General features: G+C 33.1%; 1 protein-coding gene across 1 annotated transcript in view; it reads right to left on the bottom strand.

Annotated features, from left to right (window-relative positions):
• The window catches only part of LOC113394794 (potassium voltage-gated channel protein Shaw-like), a 262,752-nt gene that overhangs the window by 158,594 nt on the left and 89,120 nt on the right, over window positions 1–15,038 (bottom strand). Inside the window, exon 3 of the mRNA XM_026632216.2 lies at window positions 10,268–10,400. Within this exon, the coding sequence (XP_026488001.1) occupies window positions 10,268–10,400 (133 nt within the window). The remainder of the gene's footprint in view (window positions 1–10,267; window positions 10,401–15,038) is intronic.

Consider the following 15,038-nt stretch of genomic DNA (forward strand, 5'->3'; position numbering starts at 1 on the left):
TTATTTTCGTACCCTATTTCTCTTTCATTGTTAGTTTAGGTGTATATCTCTGCAACGTTGTGCGTTGTTATCAAAATACCTATTTATTTATTATTTGATGAGAAAGCAAAGATATTAGTAATAAAAGTCACCTGATATTAAAGGGAGGCATCACCTCGAGACGCTAAACGAATAAAACCCTACTTGCCTCACGGTAACTTCAAACAAACTAATGTAATATCGAGAGTGGCACCCTTGCAATATTATATTATGAGACCGACTTAGATATTCCACCTTCGAATAATATTATATACTAACTAGTTTCCGTCCGCAGATTCACACGTGTGTTTGAGTAGGGAGGAGGGGGGCAGGTGTTAGGTAGCTTATTGTAAGCCTGTCAATTATTTTACATATCATATTTATAAATAATAATTTCTGGTTGTAAAGCTTTCCCTATTGAGTTATATTCAATTATATAAACGTAATAGATACTTTTTGGTTTCACGTCTTTATAAAAAAATTTAGAGATAAAATATTTCTTAATTTGACATTGGATTTTATATTTCGATTGTATAATGAGAAGATGTATTATAATTTCTGTTAGAAGAAGAAAAAATATAAGCATTGTAAACTGGTCGTGTCGAAAATTATTTATGTTCTCGTTTACTCGAAGTTGTGTTTTCGGTACCTCGTTCAACGTACATACCGAAATAGCGTGATTATCGGTTGAGTATGAAGACGTGAGCTTAACAAATAAATAAACTCACTTTTCCTATTTAAATTTTAAAATAACTACTAATTTGGATAAAAATAATCATTTTTCGAAGTAAAACTTCTTTGGGACTGGTAACAAAAAGTCAAAGGAAAATTTTAAGGTCAAACTTGAACACACTATTTCTAAATGTGCCGTTGCTGACCCAAAAGCAACCGTCACGTATACCGAGTCTTGCGACCCCTTTTTAACATTGAAAGATATTTCGGTATCACTAACAGGTGAAATGTATGCTAGTCTCTAATGTAAAGATTTATTTTCTTGCGAAGTCGGAATCTTCGTCTAAAAATTGATCATAGCTTCTCTTGTTTATACAATGATTGTGACTCTTCGGAAATTATTATCAAAATAAGAACAACACCAATGGGAAACACTGAACAAGAACAAAGTAACAAGTAACTACAAAAGCGATTTAAGATCATACGTTTTCCCACGGGTACGATACTAAGAATCTTTATCGCACATGCGAATATATCATTTAATTATGCATATACATATATTCTTTGCAAATTAAATTGATATATTTTGTTAAATAAACATTAATATATGAGACACATTATACATTTTTATTTTTTATAAATTGTAGTCCAATGAGCCAATAGATGGTAAGTAGTCAACACTTATACACATCGGCATCGTCAGAAAAAAGAATCATTCTTTACATGACCAATGCATCACCAACCTTGGGAACTAAGATGTTATATAACTTGTACATTGGCTCACACACCCTTCAAACCTGGTTGGTCGTGGTCGGAACACGACAATACTCAGTATAACTCGCATCGTTAAAAGATTATTAATGAACGTCTCTGACATATTTACGTCGCCATTCAGAAGAATTATTCTTCTGAATGGCGACTTCACAGTCTGAGGGTTAAAGAGTTCAAAGGGCTGTGTGAATAAATTAATTCTCAGTTCGGTTTGTGCTTTGACGATGAAATCAGTTAAAGGTAAGACTATTGTACTGATTATAATATACATTGTTGTATGTTAAAACGCGATTTGAGAGAGCCGAGATGGTCCGATGTTTAAAACGCGTGCATCTTAGCTGATGATTGCGAGTTCAAACCTAGGCAAACACGACTGAATTTTCATGTGCTTAATTTACGTTTATGATTCATCTCGTGGTCGACGGTGAAGGGGAATATCGGGAGGAAACCTTTATGTGTCAAATTTTAAGTTCGTTAAAATTTGACACATACAGGTTTCCTCACGATGTTCCCATCCAACAACCCGCATCGGAGCAGCGTGGTGGAATATGCTCCAAAAACTTTCTCCTCTTTAGTGGGAAATTTAGAAATTTACATGCTATAACTGTGCTGTGTGTGTTTTGTTAAAATTAAACATACTCGTTAATGTGTATTGTTTTATTTTAAAAATAATAGTAAATGTTAGCTATAGTTTTAAGACTTTGAGACTAATTGTTGCCAAAATTCGAGTGAAAATACTTCAAATAATAATGTTATTATAGTCTCTCCTATTAATTACGTAAATATCCAGCATCAAGATCTAACCTAATAACTCTAAGATATAATATTCAAGAAACTGTTTCCTACAAGATTCTCTCGATTGAAGCTGCGGTTCGCTCATTTCATATATAACATCAAAGAGACATAAAATTAATTATTTATCCGAGTAAAACATTAAGCTTAAACAGCACAGTGGAAAATCCTTTCTGAACCAAACATTTACCTTCCATTTCAAGTAAAAGTACATAAAATGTATTTAAATTGTAAGTTTTTAAAATAGACTAATGGACATACCGGCATGTTAATAACGTTAAATCATATTTTTATGCCAGTATCAGGTGGAAGGGCAAATTTGATGGTATGTGGTCATCACTGCTCATACAAATTGGCGTTGTAAGAAAATTTTAACGTCTTTGACATGACATGACATGACATGACAATACTCTACCAACCGCAAGAAAAGTGATATTATGTTCCTTGTGCCTTTAGTTATAAACTGGCTCACACATCTTTCAAACCGGAACGCAAATTACTAAGTAGGTATTACTTGGTGTTAGATCTAATGAGTAGGTATGAATCCAGTCATACTTGCACAAGGCTCTACCACAAATTGAATTCACGTTATGGATAATTACTATGATCATTAAAAAAATATAAAAGACTTTACTCAATATAAGTATGAATTCTAACAATTAACCCGTACAAAAAATACTGCCATTACACACACACTGGTCAAACAGAACGAAAGCGATTATCGGGCGTAGTTTTCAAGCAGACTTAGATAATAAAGTTGATTCGTTTATTGTAGTGCGTCACTCTATCTGGACATACAAATAAGAATCTATAAGTTATGCTGTCACTTGGTGTAGATCACTTAGCTCTATATTTATATATGTATGTATATAAAAGCTAAATACCGCTCACTGGTTAATCACGGAATCTCAACTGTAAAACCTACAAACTAGAAATTTGTCAAGTAACCTACCTTATGGGATTTAGACATCTGCTATTACGGATTTTATGAATGTCCCCTAAGGGAGTCAAACGGTAGTTGGAAATTTGCGTGAACGTCCAATGTTATTGAAGTTAAGAGCCCTTATTCCAACTGCCGCTACTGTAGTATATATTTATATTTCGTTGAATTATTACATGTATGTTTGAATTTTATCACATAAATCATAAAATACATTAGGTACTCCCCGTAACGGCCCCGAAAATCATAAATTTTTCGTATAAAACAAAGTGCTTCGTACTTCTGTAAGGGCTCGAATAAAAACGTAAGTAAGTATCATATATAAAATAAATGTATATCAATATCGTACCGATAATTAGTAAAAAAAGGACACAACATAAATACGATTATATACTTCACATAGATGCTCAAGAGCCTTATAGGCGTAGTGGCTAGAACATCCTAACTGAAGATTGCGGGTTCGAATACGGGTTAACATCACAGAATCTATTTTTATAATTCATCTCGTCTCCGCATTGGAGAAAGACATCTTAACGATCTGCATTTTTCATATGAACATCTATTCTTTTTATAAAATGTGCAGGACGAGAATATGTGCCATATGATGGTAACTGGTCATCACCGTAGACGTTGGCGATGTAAGAAATGTGTTATCCAGTCCTTACATCTTCATCATCAACTTTGAGAACTAAGATGTTTCTTTGTTCTGGTATACCGACTAACTATTTCCCCCGGAACACAACAGACACTTTTCGGTACAATATATAATGAGTGGACTTGCCTAGAAGAGTTTGTACTACGTCCTGCCAAGTAAAACTGTCACATAATTATTACCCTTAAGATAAGAAAACGCATTAGCCCAGCACTGGGACATTAACAGCCTATTACTTTAGACCCCACAGGCACACAACTTGTATTCCACGAACACGCAACTTCAAAAGTTAAAATGGAAAAGTACAAGTGCTCTGTATCTACGAAGCATTAAATACAAAAGCCTTTGTGAATAACGCGCTCACGTCTATTACGACATGAGCGGTATGTCGTCCAACGATACATAAAGCTTTTAAATGCTATTATATTAAATAAGCTTGATAATGTCACAGTGGTGGGTAAAAACCTTACCTGTTCTTATGGTGAAGTGTAGCTCATCTATTTTTAACCGACTTCAAAAAGTAAAAGTGATCAATGTAATTGTTTTGTTTTTATGTTTGATACCTCAGAACTCCGTCATTTATGAAGCGAAATATTTTTTGTTGCATTAAAATTTGAAGAAAAAATTAAATTAAAAGTTTTTCTTTTTATATTATATATTGTTATTTACTGTAAAGATTTTTTTTTTATATTATATTTAAATTATTAAGAATCTGCCTATTTTTAATAAATAAAAATATTGTCTGCATGTTCGTCCTCTATGCGCAGCTAAACTATTCATCCGATTACATTTTGTTTAATCGTCGTGCGTACGACTGTGAATGTTGTTGACCCAAAAATTGCTGATTAATTTTCCTTGTAGCGTCAATATAAACATTTTATGTAAATCCTAATTCTACCCGTACGAAGCCGGGATAGGTTATCAAATGATATTTAAATATAATATAAAAGTAACTGAATCCCTGTATCAAAGCCCATTTGATGGACGCTGTACTTATAGTGTTGAGAAAAATTACATTTACACTGAATTTTTTAAATGTTGAGATTATTTTTATAATCGTTTATGAAACGTGAAACATTGAAATTATGGTCGTTATAAATATAACATAATTTTTTTTTTCAAAATAGAAATTCTTTTTTTAAAGTAGTTATTCAAAATGGCGAATGGGCTGCCTGATAGTAAGTTAAAAGATATTGACATTAAAAGAAATATTAATCATCACTCTATCAAACACCATTTCGTTTTATGCGGCGACGAGCAGTTGGCTCTCCTGATTGAAAGCAACTACCGCCGCCCATGGACATCCGCAAAACCGGGAGCTTGCAGATGCATTGTCGACTTTAAAAAAAATATTTTTTTAAGGTTCCCAAGTCATAGCGGTTCGGAAAAACCGCTGACAAAAGTCTTAAACCTTGGAAACTAAGAAGTACCTTGTGTCTATTAAAATAATGGCTCACATACCCTTCAAATCTAAACACAACAATGTGCTGTTTAGTGGTAGAATATGTAATGTATGGCGTCACCTTCACCGCCGAGCACGTCATAAAATAAAAACACAAATTAAGCACATGAAAATTCGGTGGGCTTGCCTGGGTTTGAACCTGCAATCATCGGTTAAGATGCACGAATTCTAACCACTGGACCATCTCGGCTCTAGAAGTCCTAAATTAGAAGTAATTATTTAAGTTGCAGTACTCGCTTCACCCAGATTATATGCTAGTAAAAGACCTCTACTTAATACGTTATACTATGGGCAGTGGTGACCACTTACCATCAGGTGGCCCATTAGTATTTAGTGCAACTTTGTTGTAATTTATACTTTATTGAACTATTTACACTGTCTTCATAGTTTAAATCGAACTAACGAAAGGAATCAAATGATCAGATGGTCTTAACAGCCAATATACGACGGCAGAGACGCAATGCAATCAAGATAACGTTTCTTGACAATTTTCGTCCTTTGTTATACAAAAACGAGATTGTGTAATTTGTTCAATGATAGCTTTAGCAATCTCCTGAGAAATAATATTATATATATTTTTATTCGTGTTCTTTTTTTAAAAATATCCGTCGATGTTAAACATCTATCAGCGCGAATTGGGGTGAGATCGACTCGTAAGCTTCGATATGACGCTCTCTCGTGCCGTCATGCTCCCTTTCTGCCACCGCTCTCCATTCCCTTGGGTACTATATATGCAACTACTATCGTACACTTCAGATGTATTTAACAGCACACGCCAAATGCGGTGCCATTTAATTGATTTATCCCGAATAAAATTGGAAGGGTTCGATTATTGGACGAGAGTGAGTCAACTCGCTCTGGTGGAATGTTTGACGGACAGGGCCGCTAGATGGTGGATATTGCTAAGGCAACGGATATGTCACGCGAACGGATCGCCGGCGTCTATGATTGTAACCCCGGTTAATTATTCGATTTAACAATTGAAAATTATTGCACGAACGTGTGTAAAAGTTTACGACATTATAATTTAACGAAACCAACTTTTATTTCCGGAATTAATTACAACTTTCCCGCGCCCTCGTGATGAGTGAAATAAATCCTATTTTAACAAAGATGATAACGGCGCTCCTGCCAATAGTCGAGTGCCTTCATATTTATACGTTTTATCTAATAATAAATTCTCACAATAACTATCAATTTCGATGTTCCGCGTCTGTTAGACGTCACGTCTCGTGGTAAATACAATTTTATTCATAAATGTTTTGCTGTAAAAGTACATGAATATTTACGGTACGCAAATGAAAATTGAATGTAAACACGTTATGTTTATATTTGCTCACCAAACATTCTCCTAAAGAATGGAGATTAGGTTAAGTAATTAATTTTTTATTCAATACTTTTGCCTAGCGGCTTTGTTAGCGTTACTTAACTATTGAATCTTTGTATGTGATGGATTGTTTATCCATGAGCTAAAATTCAAAATTGGACATAAACAAAGAAACAAGCTTACATTGATAATATCCCTCGTTAATAGTATTTATTCTAATTGCCGCTTGTCAATTTCTGTCATTTTTAAGCTTATGTGCGTGTGACCCGCGTGTATAATCACAACTACTATAGTCGAACCAATTGATTTTAAGCATAAGATCTATTACATAATTTATTCCGTATATATTTTTTATGGATTTTATTTTCAATTGTACAGAAAATAAAATGTCGTACGAATCATAATAAATAACTGAAATAATTATTATACTGTATCGGATATAGACACAATTTATATATAAATAATAAATACTCCGAGTAAAATATTAAAATCGATTGCCGCTCATAGTTAACGTAAATTTTACGGTGCTTACGATTTGAGTTAAAACTTATAAGCCAACATTCGTATGATACCTACGCTGATTATACAAAAAGAAACATTATCCTAATGTGTAATTAAACACTGGTAGTCTAATATTAAATGCAAGTGAGTTGTGACGATATAAATAAATACAACAAATTAAAAGCACTAAGGTTTCTTTTTTTTTTTATTTTGTGAAACCTCACCTACCCTAAATCGTGAGCCGTGATGGCCCAGTGGTTAGAACGCGTGCATCTTAACCGATGATTTCGGGTTCACTGAATTTTCATGTGCTTAATTTGTGCTTATAATTCATCTCGTGCTCGGTGGTGAAGGAAAACATCGTGAGGAAACCTGCATGTGTCTAATTTCAACGAAATTCTGCCACACATGTATTCCACCAACCTGCATTGGAGCAGCGTGGTAGAATATGCTACAAAAACCTTCTCCTCAAGGGAGAGGAGGCCTTATCCCAACAGTGGGAAATTTACAGGCTGTTAATGTAGAGTAGGTGGCCTGTTGAATGAAAATAACTAATAAATACTTGGTAGCTAACTTACAATTAATAGTAATTTTAATCCAAAAATAGTTTTAAACAATGAATTAACCTACATAAGTATTTATTCGGTTAGCGATATAGTTTTTTTAGAAATAAAATAAAGTTGAAGCTTAATATTTTGCATTTAGCTTGGTTTTCATTCCTTTTTTGCTCAAAAACAATAAAGAATTTTTTTTTTTATTAGCAATACATTCTAAACAAGGCAATCTGCGAGTTTTTGAAGTGCTTACACAAATAACTTATAACCTATTTTTATAGGTAAAACCGCATTCAATTCACATTGAATTTTAGAAATTTATGAAAACATACATTTTTAACCAATAGTTTATCAAAAATCAGTAAATTTTATTGAGGATATTTTCAAAAGATTATATTAATAAGAGACTAAACTTGTGTACATTATTTTATTTTTAAGTAACTGATAATTATTTGACTCACAATCCCTTTAAAAATCTCGTGATAACGGCTACTAAGCGCTCCTAAGTAAAATTAGGGACTTAATCCTAAATATACATTCTATAGCATATTATTAAGAAATGAGTTTGGGATTTTTTAAGCGGCTTACAGTAAAGTGAAGTTGGCAGCGGAAATCGTCACCGAAGGATAAAGCGTTTCGCTCCCCTCCAATCTATTTTTTTTTTCTCTCTATCTCTGTATCTCTGTCTCTTATTGTATATGGGTTTATTTAAAATTATTTAAACAATTTTTTGTTGTTATTTTAATTTAGACAGCTTTTGATAGTAATTTTATTTCTTGTAATTGTATTTTTCTCATACGTTATTTATTTATTTTATTTAATAATAATAATTTATAGCGAAACCAGGTGTTTAAAGACACCTCTCGTTTTTTTCTATTGGTTAATTTTAAACAAACGGGTATTCTGAATAACCATACGTCTCAAATGTTTATAAATCTATCAGCCATGGTAACTAGGTATGCTTCTTGTCCCTGATATTACATTAGATAGATATATTACATCGGCACATTGTTCAAACTAGATGTCGTAAATACTTTATTTTACTTGCTAAACATTGCCACTTGGTGGTTATGAGCAATAGAAGAGTTATTACGGAATACATTCCGATGGTGGGCATGAGTAGCTTGCCTAGATTTTATACTTCTAAATGTGAATTACAATCAATAAGAGCTGACATCATCATATAAAAAAGATTATATTTGTCAGTTAAAATAAAATAAACAAATATAACAATTCTAAGCAAACTTTTTATTTAAAAATCAAAACATAGCCTTCATTTAACGTGATCACGTCATCGCTGCCGAAATTTTGCGTAAGAGCAATGAACAGAGGGAATATTTGTCGAACTTTTAGTTTTAGAGTTTATCAAAAGACATCAGAAAACACTCTTTCTATTGATTGTATTGAATACAAAAAGGTCCCAGTGTATTCATGTTGAAAAATGTAAGTCCACAACAAAGAGATTACTGGGAAGGAGTCACAAAGAATTTAACGATCAACTAAAAAGTGATAAGGGATGCCATAATAACTCGGGATCCGAGATTTATTATTTGATAGCCCCGGCCTTCAAACCAATTCGTATTGAGATATAAAATCTCTTAAATGCTTCCCCGTGGACGCATTTCGTAGATTTCCATACAAATGGCATTTGTCCTGCATTATTTTAATCTAATTAAAATTTTAAATCTGTCCCATTCCTCTATTATTACTAGTGGGTCTCCCGCGAAACTTCGCGTTTATTCAAAATATTTTTTTAGGAATTTCGAAACCTATGTGAACAAAACCTGTTTTTATTTCATCTCATTGTAAACTGCAAGTCTCTTATCTAAATTTTTCGCCAAAATGATGAACTATTTTTTAAATGAAATCATTAATGTCGATATCACCAAAATATAGCATTTATCGCCGATCCGTAAAAAACTATGAAAAATCATCCATCATCATCCAATATTTATGTTTTCGATGTCATAGTCACTTGTTCGCAGTACAATGTCATCAAAAATGAATTTCGAAAGACTTGAATTCAATACGACTTTCCATTCAATTGTTTTGATAGAAAACCTTCGAAATAAAACACTTCGTATCTAAACTATCTTAATTATCTAACTAGGCCATCAAAAACTCGTTAGTACTAAAAGGATCGCGAAATTGAATCCTATAACCAATTCATTATGATGAGAATCGAAAATCAGGGCTCTTTCTATGTAAATTTGTAAGGTAATAAGATCAAGATGGTAGAGCTGTTTGACATGTTAAATCCGAACTCTATAACAGCAGAATAAGGTTTATTTTCCGTTAAAAGAAGCAAAAAATAGAACATGGTTAAGAATTATTTTTGAGACAATAACGACTAAAATACCTGTCCATTTGACAGAATCTAGAAAAATGTCACATTTTGCATAAAGCCCTGAAACGATATGTAAATCTCGTCTGTTCGAAATATCTTCTCATGTTTACTAATTTTATTTTATTGCGTCACTTTACTGATAGACGATTGTCCTCTAAAAGATGGGAAAATATCCAGAAGTATTAATTTCAAAAATATTTTGAGCATATTTATATATAAGCACTGAATTACCTGCGTATCTCTGTGTATACTGTATGTTGACCAGCAGCACGGCTCCACCTGGTTGGAGTCCAGCCCCCAGAATTCCAACTCCTCTTCGAAGAGCGGCCCGCAAACATTTGTAGGATAATGGAGTTTGCCAGTTCTGCAACAGATTTGTACGATTCAAATTTACTGAAATTAAAGTGTTACAAATTCAAAATAATATTTATTACTTTAACAGGAAACAATATGAGAAAAAATGTAAGCAATCCAAAACTTCTATAATAAATTTAATAAATCCATTACACGACACTCTTCAATTTAATATCAAAATAGCACGTAGAAAAGAAAACAGAAAATGTGATGATAAGGGTTGTTTGGGTATAAAGGCTCATTAAGCATTAAACCATAACGATTACCAGATACTAAAAATCCATTACCCATGCAATTATTTTTAATCCCCAAATGTAAACCAGGCAAATGTTACATAATGCTTGAATTGATTTAATTTTATTTTCCACGTGATTCATAAAATATAAATAAAGGAGTCTAAATTGAGTCTTAAGATTTTACGTCTTTAAGATAAAAATCGCCCAAATGATTACGCATAATGCGTACAATTTAAAAAAAATACTCATGCGTGTATTTTTTAATGATATTGATTTGAAATTTACCTTTATGGCGTTGCAAATAAGAGTTAGATTGGTTGGGATATAGATGTTACTATACGGCATTTTAAGGAAGGTGTAAATAAATTAAACCCTGGTACGTGGAGCTGCTCATGTGTAGCAATTAGAACTACTTTACTTTATACTCGTAATTCAAGTCCATATGGGAATAGCCTTTATACTAAATTTAGAAAACCGTTCATGGCCTAAAAGTTGAAGGAAAAGTTGTCTTTAGATACGTTTTCGATGACTATATAAATATAAAATTTTAAGCTTTTAGATAATTATATTTTACTTTTATGACCGCTGAGGGGGCGTAGTGATTAGAATGCGTGTATCTTATCCGATGATTGCGTGTCCTTGATTTTTTCATGGTAAAAATGAATAATGCTTTTATGGATGCACAACTGTATTATGTCTTAAAAAATATTGGTACATTTGATTGGAAGTGTTTATGAATTTTTTGTGGAATGGACATCAAATTTCCTTGTGTTTTGTAAACCAAAGGCTTGTCTTAATGATAAGATTTCAAAAATATTTTATGAAGAACCCTTTAGAAATAATGTTTCATAGATTGATAATACTAAAATCGTCGTCATCACATTCCATACAAAATAGCATTTTAAAAATAGCCTACTTAGCTTAAGTCTCAGATCAGATGCGGGATGAAATCAACTCCAAACCTAGTGGTTTTTCATTTCATTTCATCAGATGCAGGATGAAATCAGCTCCCATAGGCATTGTGCATTGATACACATGTGCCAGAATCATCCAACACATGCATTTTTCCGTACGATGTTTCCCTTCACCGCGTATAAATTAAATTATTAACACAAATGAAGCACATGAAAATTCAAAGGTTGCCAAAGTTTCAACCCACAATCTGATTAGATGCACCCGTTCTGATCACTGAGCTATCCGAGTTCATTTTTGTATATCGTAATGTATTGTATCCGGTACCATATTGAAAAACTTCATACAAGTGCCAACATAAGTGCCAAGTTATAGTAAAAACTTTTTCTAAAACAAGTTTCCGAATATAAATGTTAATGTATATGCTAATGGATACGTTGATCTTGGAGAAATTTCTTCATCTGAATCCAATATTGGCGAGACACACACACACACACAAATACACACACATGACACACTAACAGCCTGTAAATTTCCCAGTGCTGGCCTAAGGCCTCCTTCCCCCTTTAAGGAGAAAGTTTTGGACCATATTCCCCCACGCTGCTCCAATGTGGGTTGGTGGAATACACGTGTAGCAGAATTTCGTTGAAATTAGACATGCAGCTTTCCTCACGATGTTTTCCTTCACCGCCGAGCACGAGATGAATTATAAACACAAATTAAGCACGTGAAAATTCAGTGGTGCTTGCCTGGGTTTGAACCCGAAATCATCAGTTAAGATGCACGCGTTCTAACCACTGGGCCATATCGGCTCACAAATTGGCGAGATAAGTCATGTTTATTATATAAGCGCATTCTCATGAGAACTGAACCAAGATGCATTTTAACTCCAGAGGATTAGACTAAGTGGTTCTGATACAATAATCAATATTCAACATAAATTAACTAACAGACATTAAATTTATATTCTTTTGGATATAAGATATCGTTTCAATTAATTCAAAAACAATTGGTACAATTCGGTCGCTTCTATTATGAAAGCTTTCAGTTCTTTAACAGACGTACTGCATTTTTGTATACTTAGAAAATTATCTAGAACAGACCATTTTTATGATAGTTTTTGTTCGAAAAAAACCCTGTATTTCCAGCACTTTTTAAAACTTGAAATGGCAGTTAATTGTTGGGTTTTGAGAGGATTGTTTCGGAGATGTTAAAAAAGAAGTCATAAAAAGAGTAGGATTTGCGGTAATATAATATTATCTAAAAAAAGTAACAGTCTGAGTGTTCCGCTACGGAGAATATGTTTTGCAGCTTAATCCACCATACACTAGTACGTGTTGGTGGATTATCTAGAATGTGAAAAGGTAACTAAGAATAAAATTTTAATTTCATTCCCAGCTTATTATTATTAATAAAATAGTATAAGCTAGGATAATGTAATTCATAGATCACCTTCAAAACCAAGGTTGTTCTTTTGAGGTCGTGACTTACCTGTATCATTAGACAGATTACTATGTTAACATTCGGTACAGACAGTCGAGTCTTACGCCGCGTTCTGTACTAAGTTCTCGATTTTCGACGCAAATTACAGGACAATATTTATGAACCCATTAACTATCTCTTTGAATTTCTATCTCAAAATCAACACACTCGTTTATTGATTATCAATAAGGTTGGTTCGGAAATATAAATACAGGAATGTCCAAATAGCCGACATAATGATAAAATAATAACCTTGAATCTATGTGATACACAGGACAGGAAAAAGCTAAAACTAAAAATAATGTTTGTAACGTTCTTGAATCAAACTTTATAAAAAAATAGTTTTCACTCACGGCTTCGTCCGGATATTGGGCATTACTTTTTCAGGTATAATAAGTAGCCTATGTCCTTGGGTTTCAAGCTTGCTTTATACGATTTCATCAAATTCGGTTCTATTGGTTAGCCGCGAAAACGTAACAGATAGACAGACAGACAGAGCTACTTTCGAATGTTTGTGTTAAAACTTTATTTCATAACCGTGTTTATTATTCGCCTGTAGCAAATTTACACAAAGCATAATTGCTTGTTATAAATGCACTAGACTAGAGTATTGATAACTCATCGATCTTATACTCTTCGCAATATATTTCCCATCGACATTCCACATTCAAGAATTCTCATAACATCTTAGTCGAACATTCTGAGGAATACAACACAAAGATCACCAAAGTAATCGCCGTGAATTCAATAATTCTTCGTAGCACATAACGTGGGAATCGTACGAGTTGCAACATCAAGACCACCGATGTATCGCTGCCAACCATCGGTACCGAGTACGAAAGACACTTCACGTCTGGCTCACGCTCCGAGCAGTAGACGTTAGGCTAATTAGTTGATAGGATTAATGTAATTTATTGACTTGTTCTTTTTCTTAACAAATAGTTTAAGTAATTGAACGTTTTATTTGCGCCTCTTGGACTGACTCATTGTAACTTGCTAGATATATATGCATTTAAAATTGTTCCATTTCTAATACCATAACAGAGAGAATGAAAAATACCCATTTTCATTTAAAAAATATATTACCGAAACAATAAAAACTATGTTTTCATGTAATGTAAAGTCTATTTGTTCAGCACAAAGCTCCCCGTATCGTAGGAGTGTAACGAAGTGTGGAATTGTTCCTAAACCACTGAGCGCGACGGTACACCGACGTCACAGTGACGTCGCTGTGACGTCACTCATATTATTTAAAATTACTTTCATAACAGGTACGTGTTCAGACCATAAAACATCTAGGAGTTAATATTTGTTGATCTTTACATATGAATAACTGCATATGATTATTAAATTTGAACATCAACATTATTTATGAAAAGTGAGTTTCTTAACGGTTATTCTCGAAAGAAATGACGATTCAGGAGTTCTCAGGATTCTGCTGTTCCAAGAACTAAAACTAAATGAGCCATCGATACCTAAGTCTTGAACCATTCTTATAAATTCGTCTAAACAACCGATGAAATATTACTCGATCAATAAATTAAATTAAATATATTAAAATTGATTGAAATAAACAGACACACACACCACGCATGTATTTAAAATTTTCAGTTCATATACAAACTGCCTTTTTAATTTGAATAAGTATATTGTATTTACAAATAGTAATGTTATGTAGATGACAATCAATAACAATCACTGAATGGCACACATTGGCCGCTAAGATACGGGTCTTGCTAGTTTGAGGTGCTTGTGCTTCATTGAATGTACAAAACACTATTTCAATAAAGATTTATTATAATAGAATACTAAGATCTCAATAAACTTGGATCGTCTAGAACATAACAGCTACTATGCGAAAAACTTTTTAAACTTTTTAAAATCGTAGTGTTTCGATAACAAACAAACAAGTACCTTCCTATGAGATAAGGCATGCAATTTACAAAAACTTCCACAATCTTGTAATTCAAACAGCAGTTCGAGTCATTTTAATGAGTTACTTAACACTCCAATTGTCT

The sequence above is a fragment of the Vanessa tameamea genome, chromosome 17, assembly GCF_037043105.1.
Source record: "Vanessa tameamea isolate UH-Manoa-2023 chromosome 17, ilVanTame1 primary haplotype, whole genome shotgun sequence".
NCBI lineage: Eukaryota > Metazoa > Arthropoda > Insecta > Lepidoptera > Nymphalidae > Vanessa > Vanessa tameamea.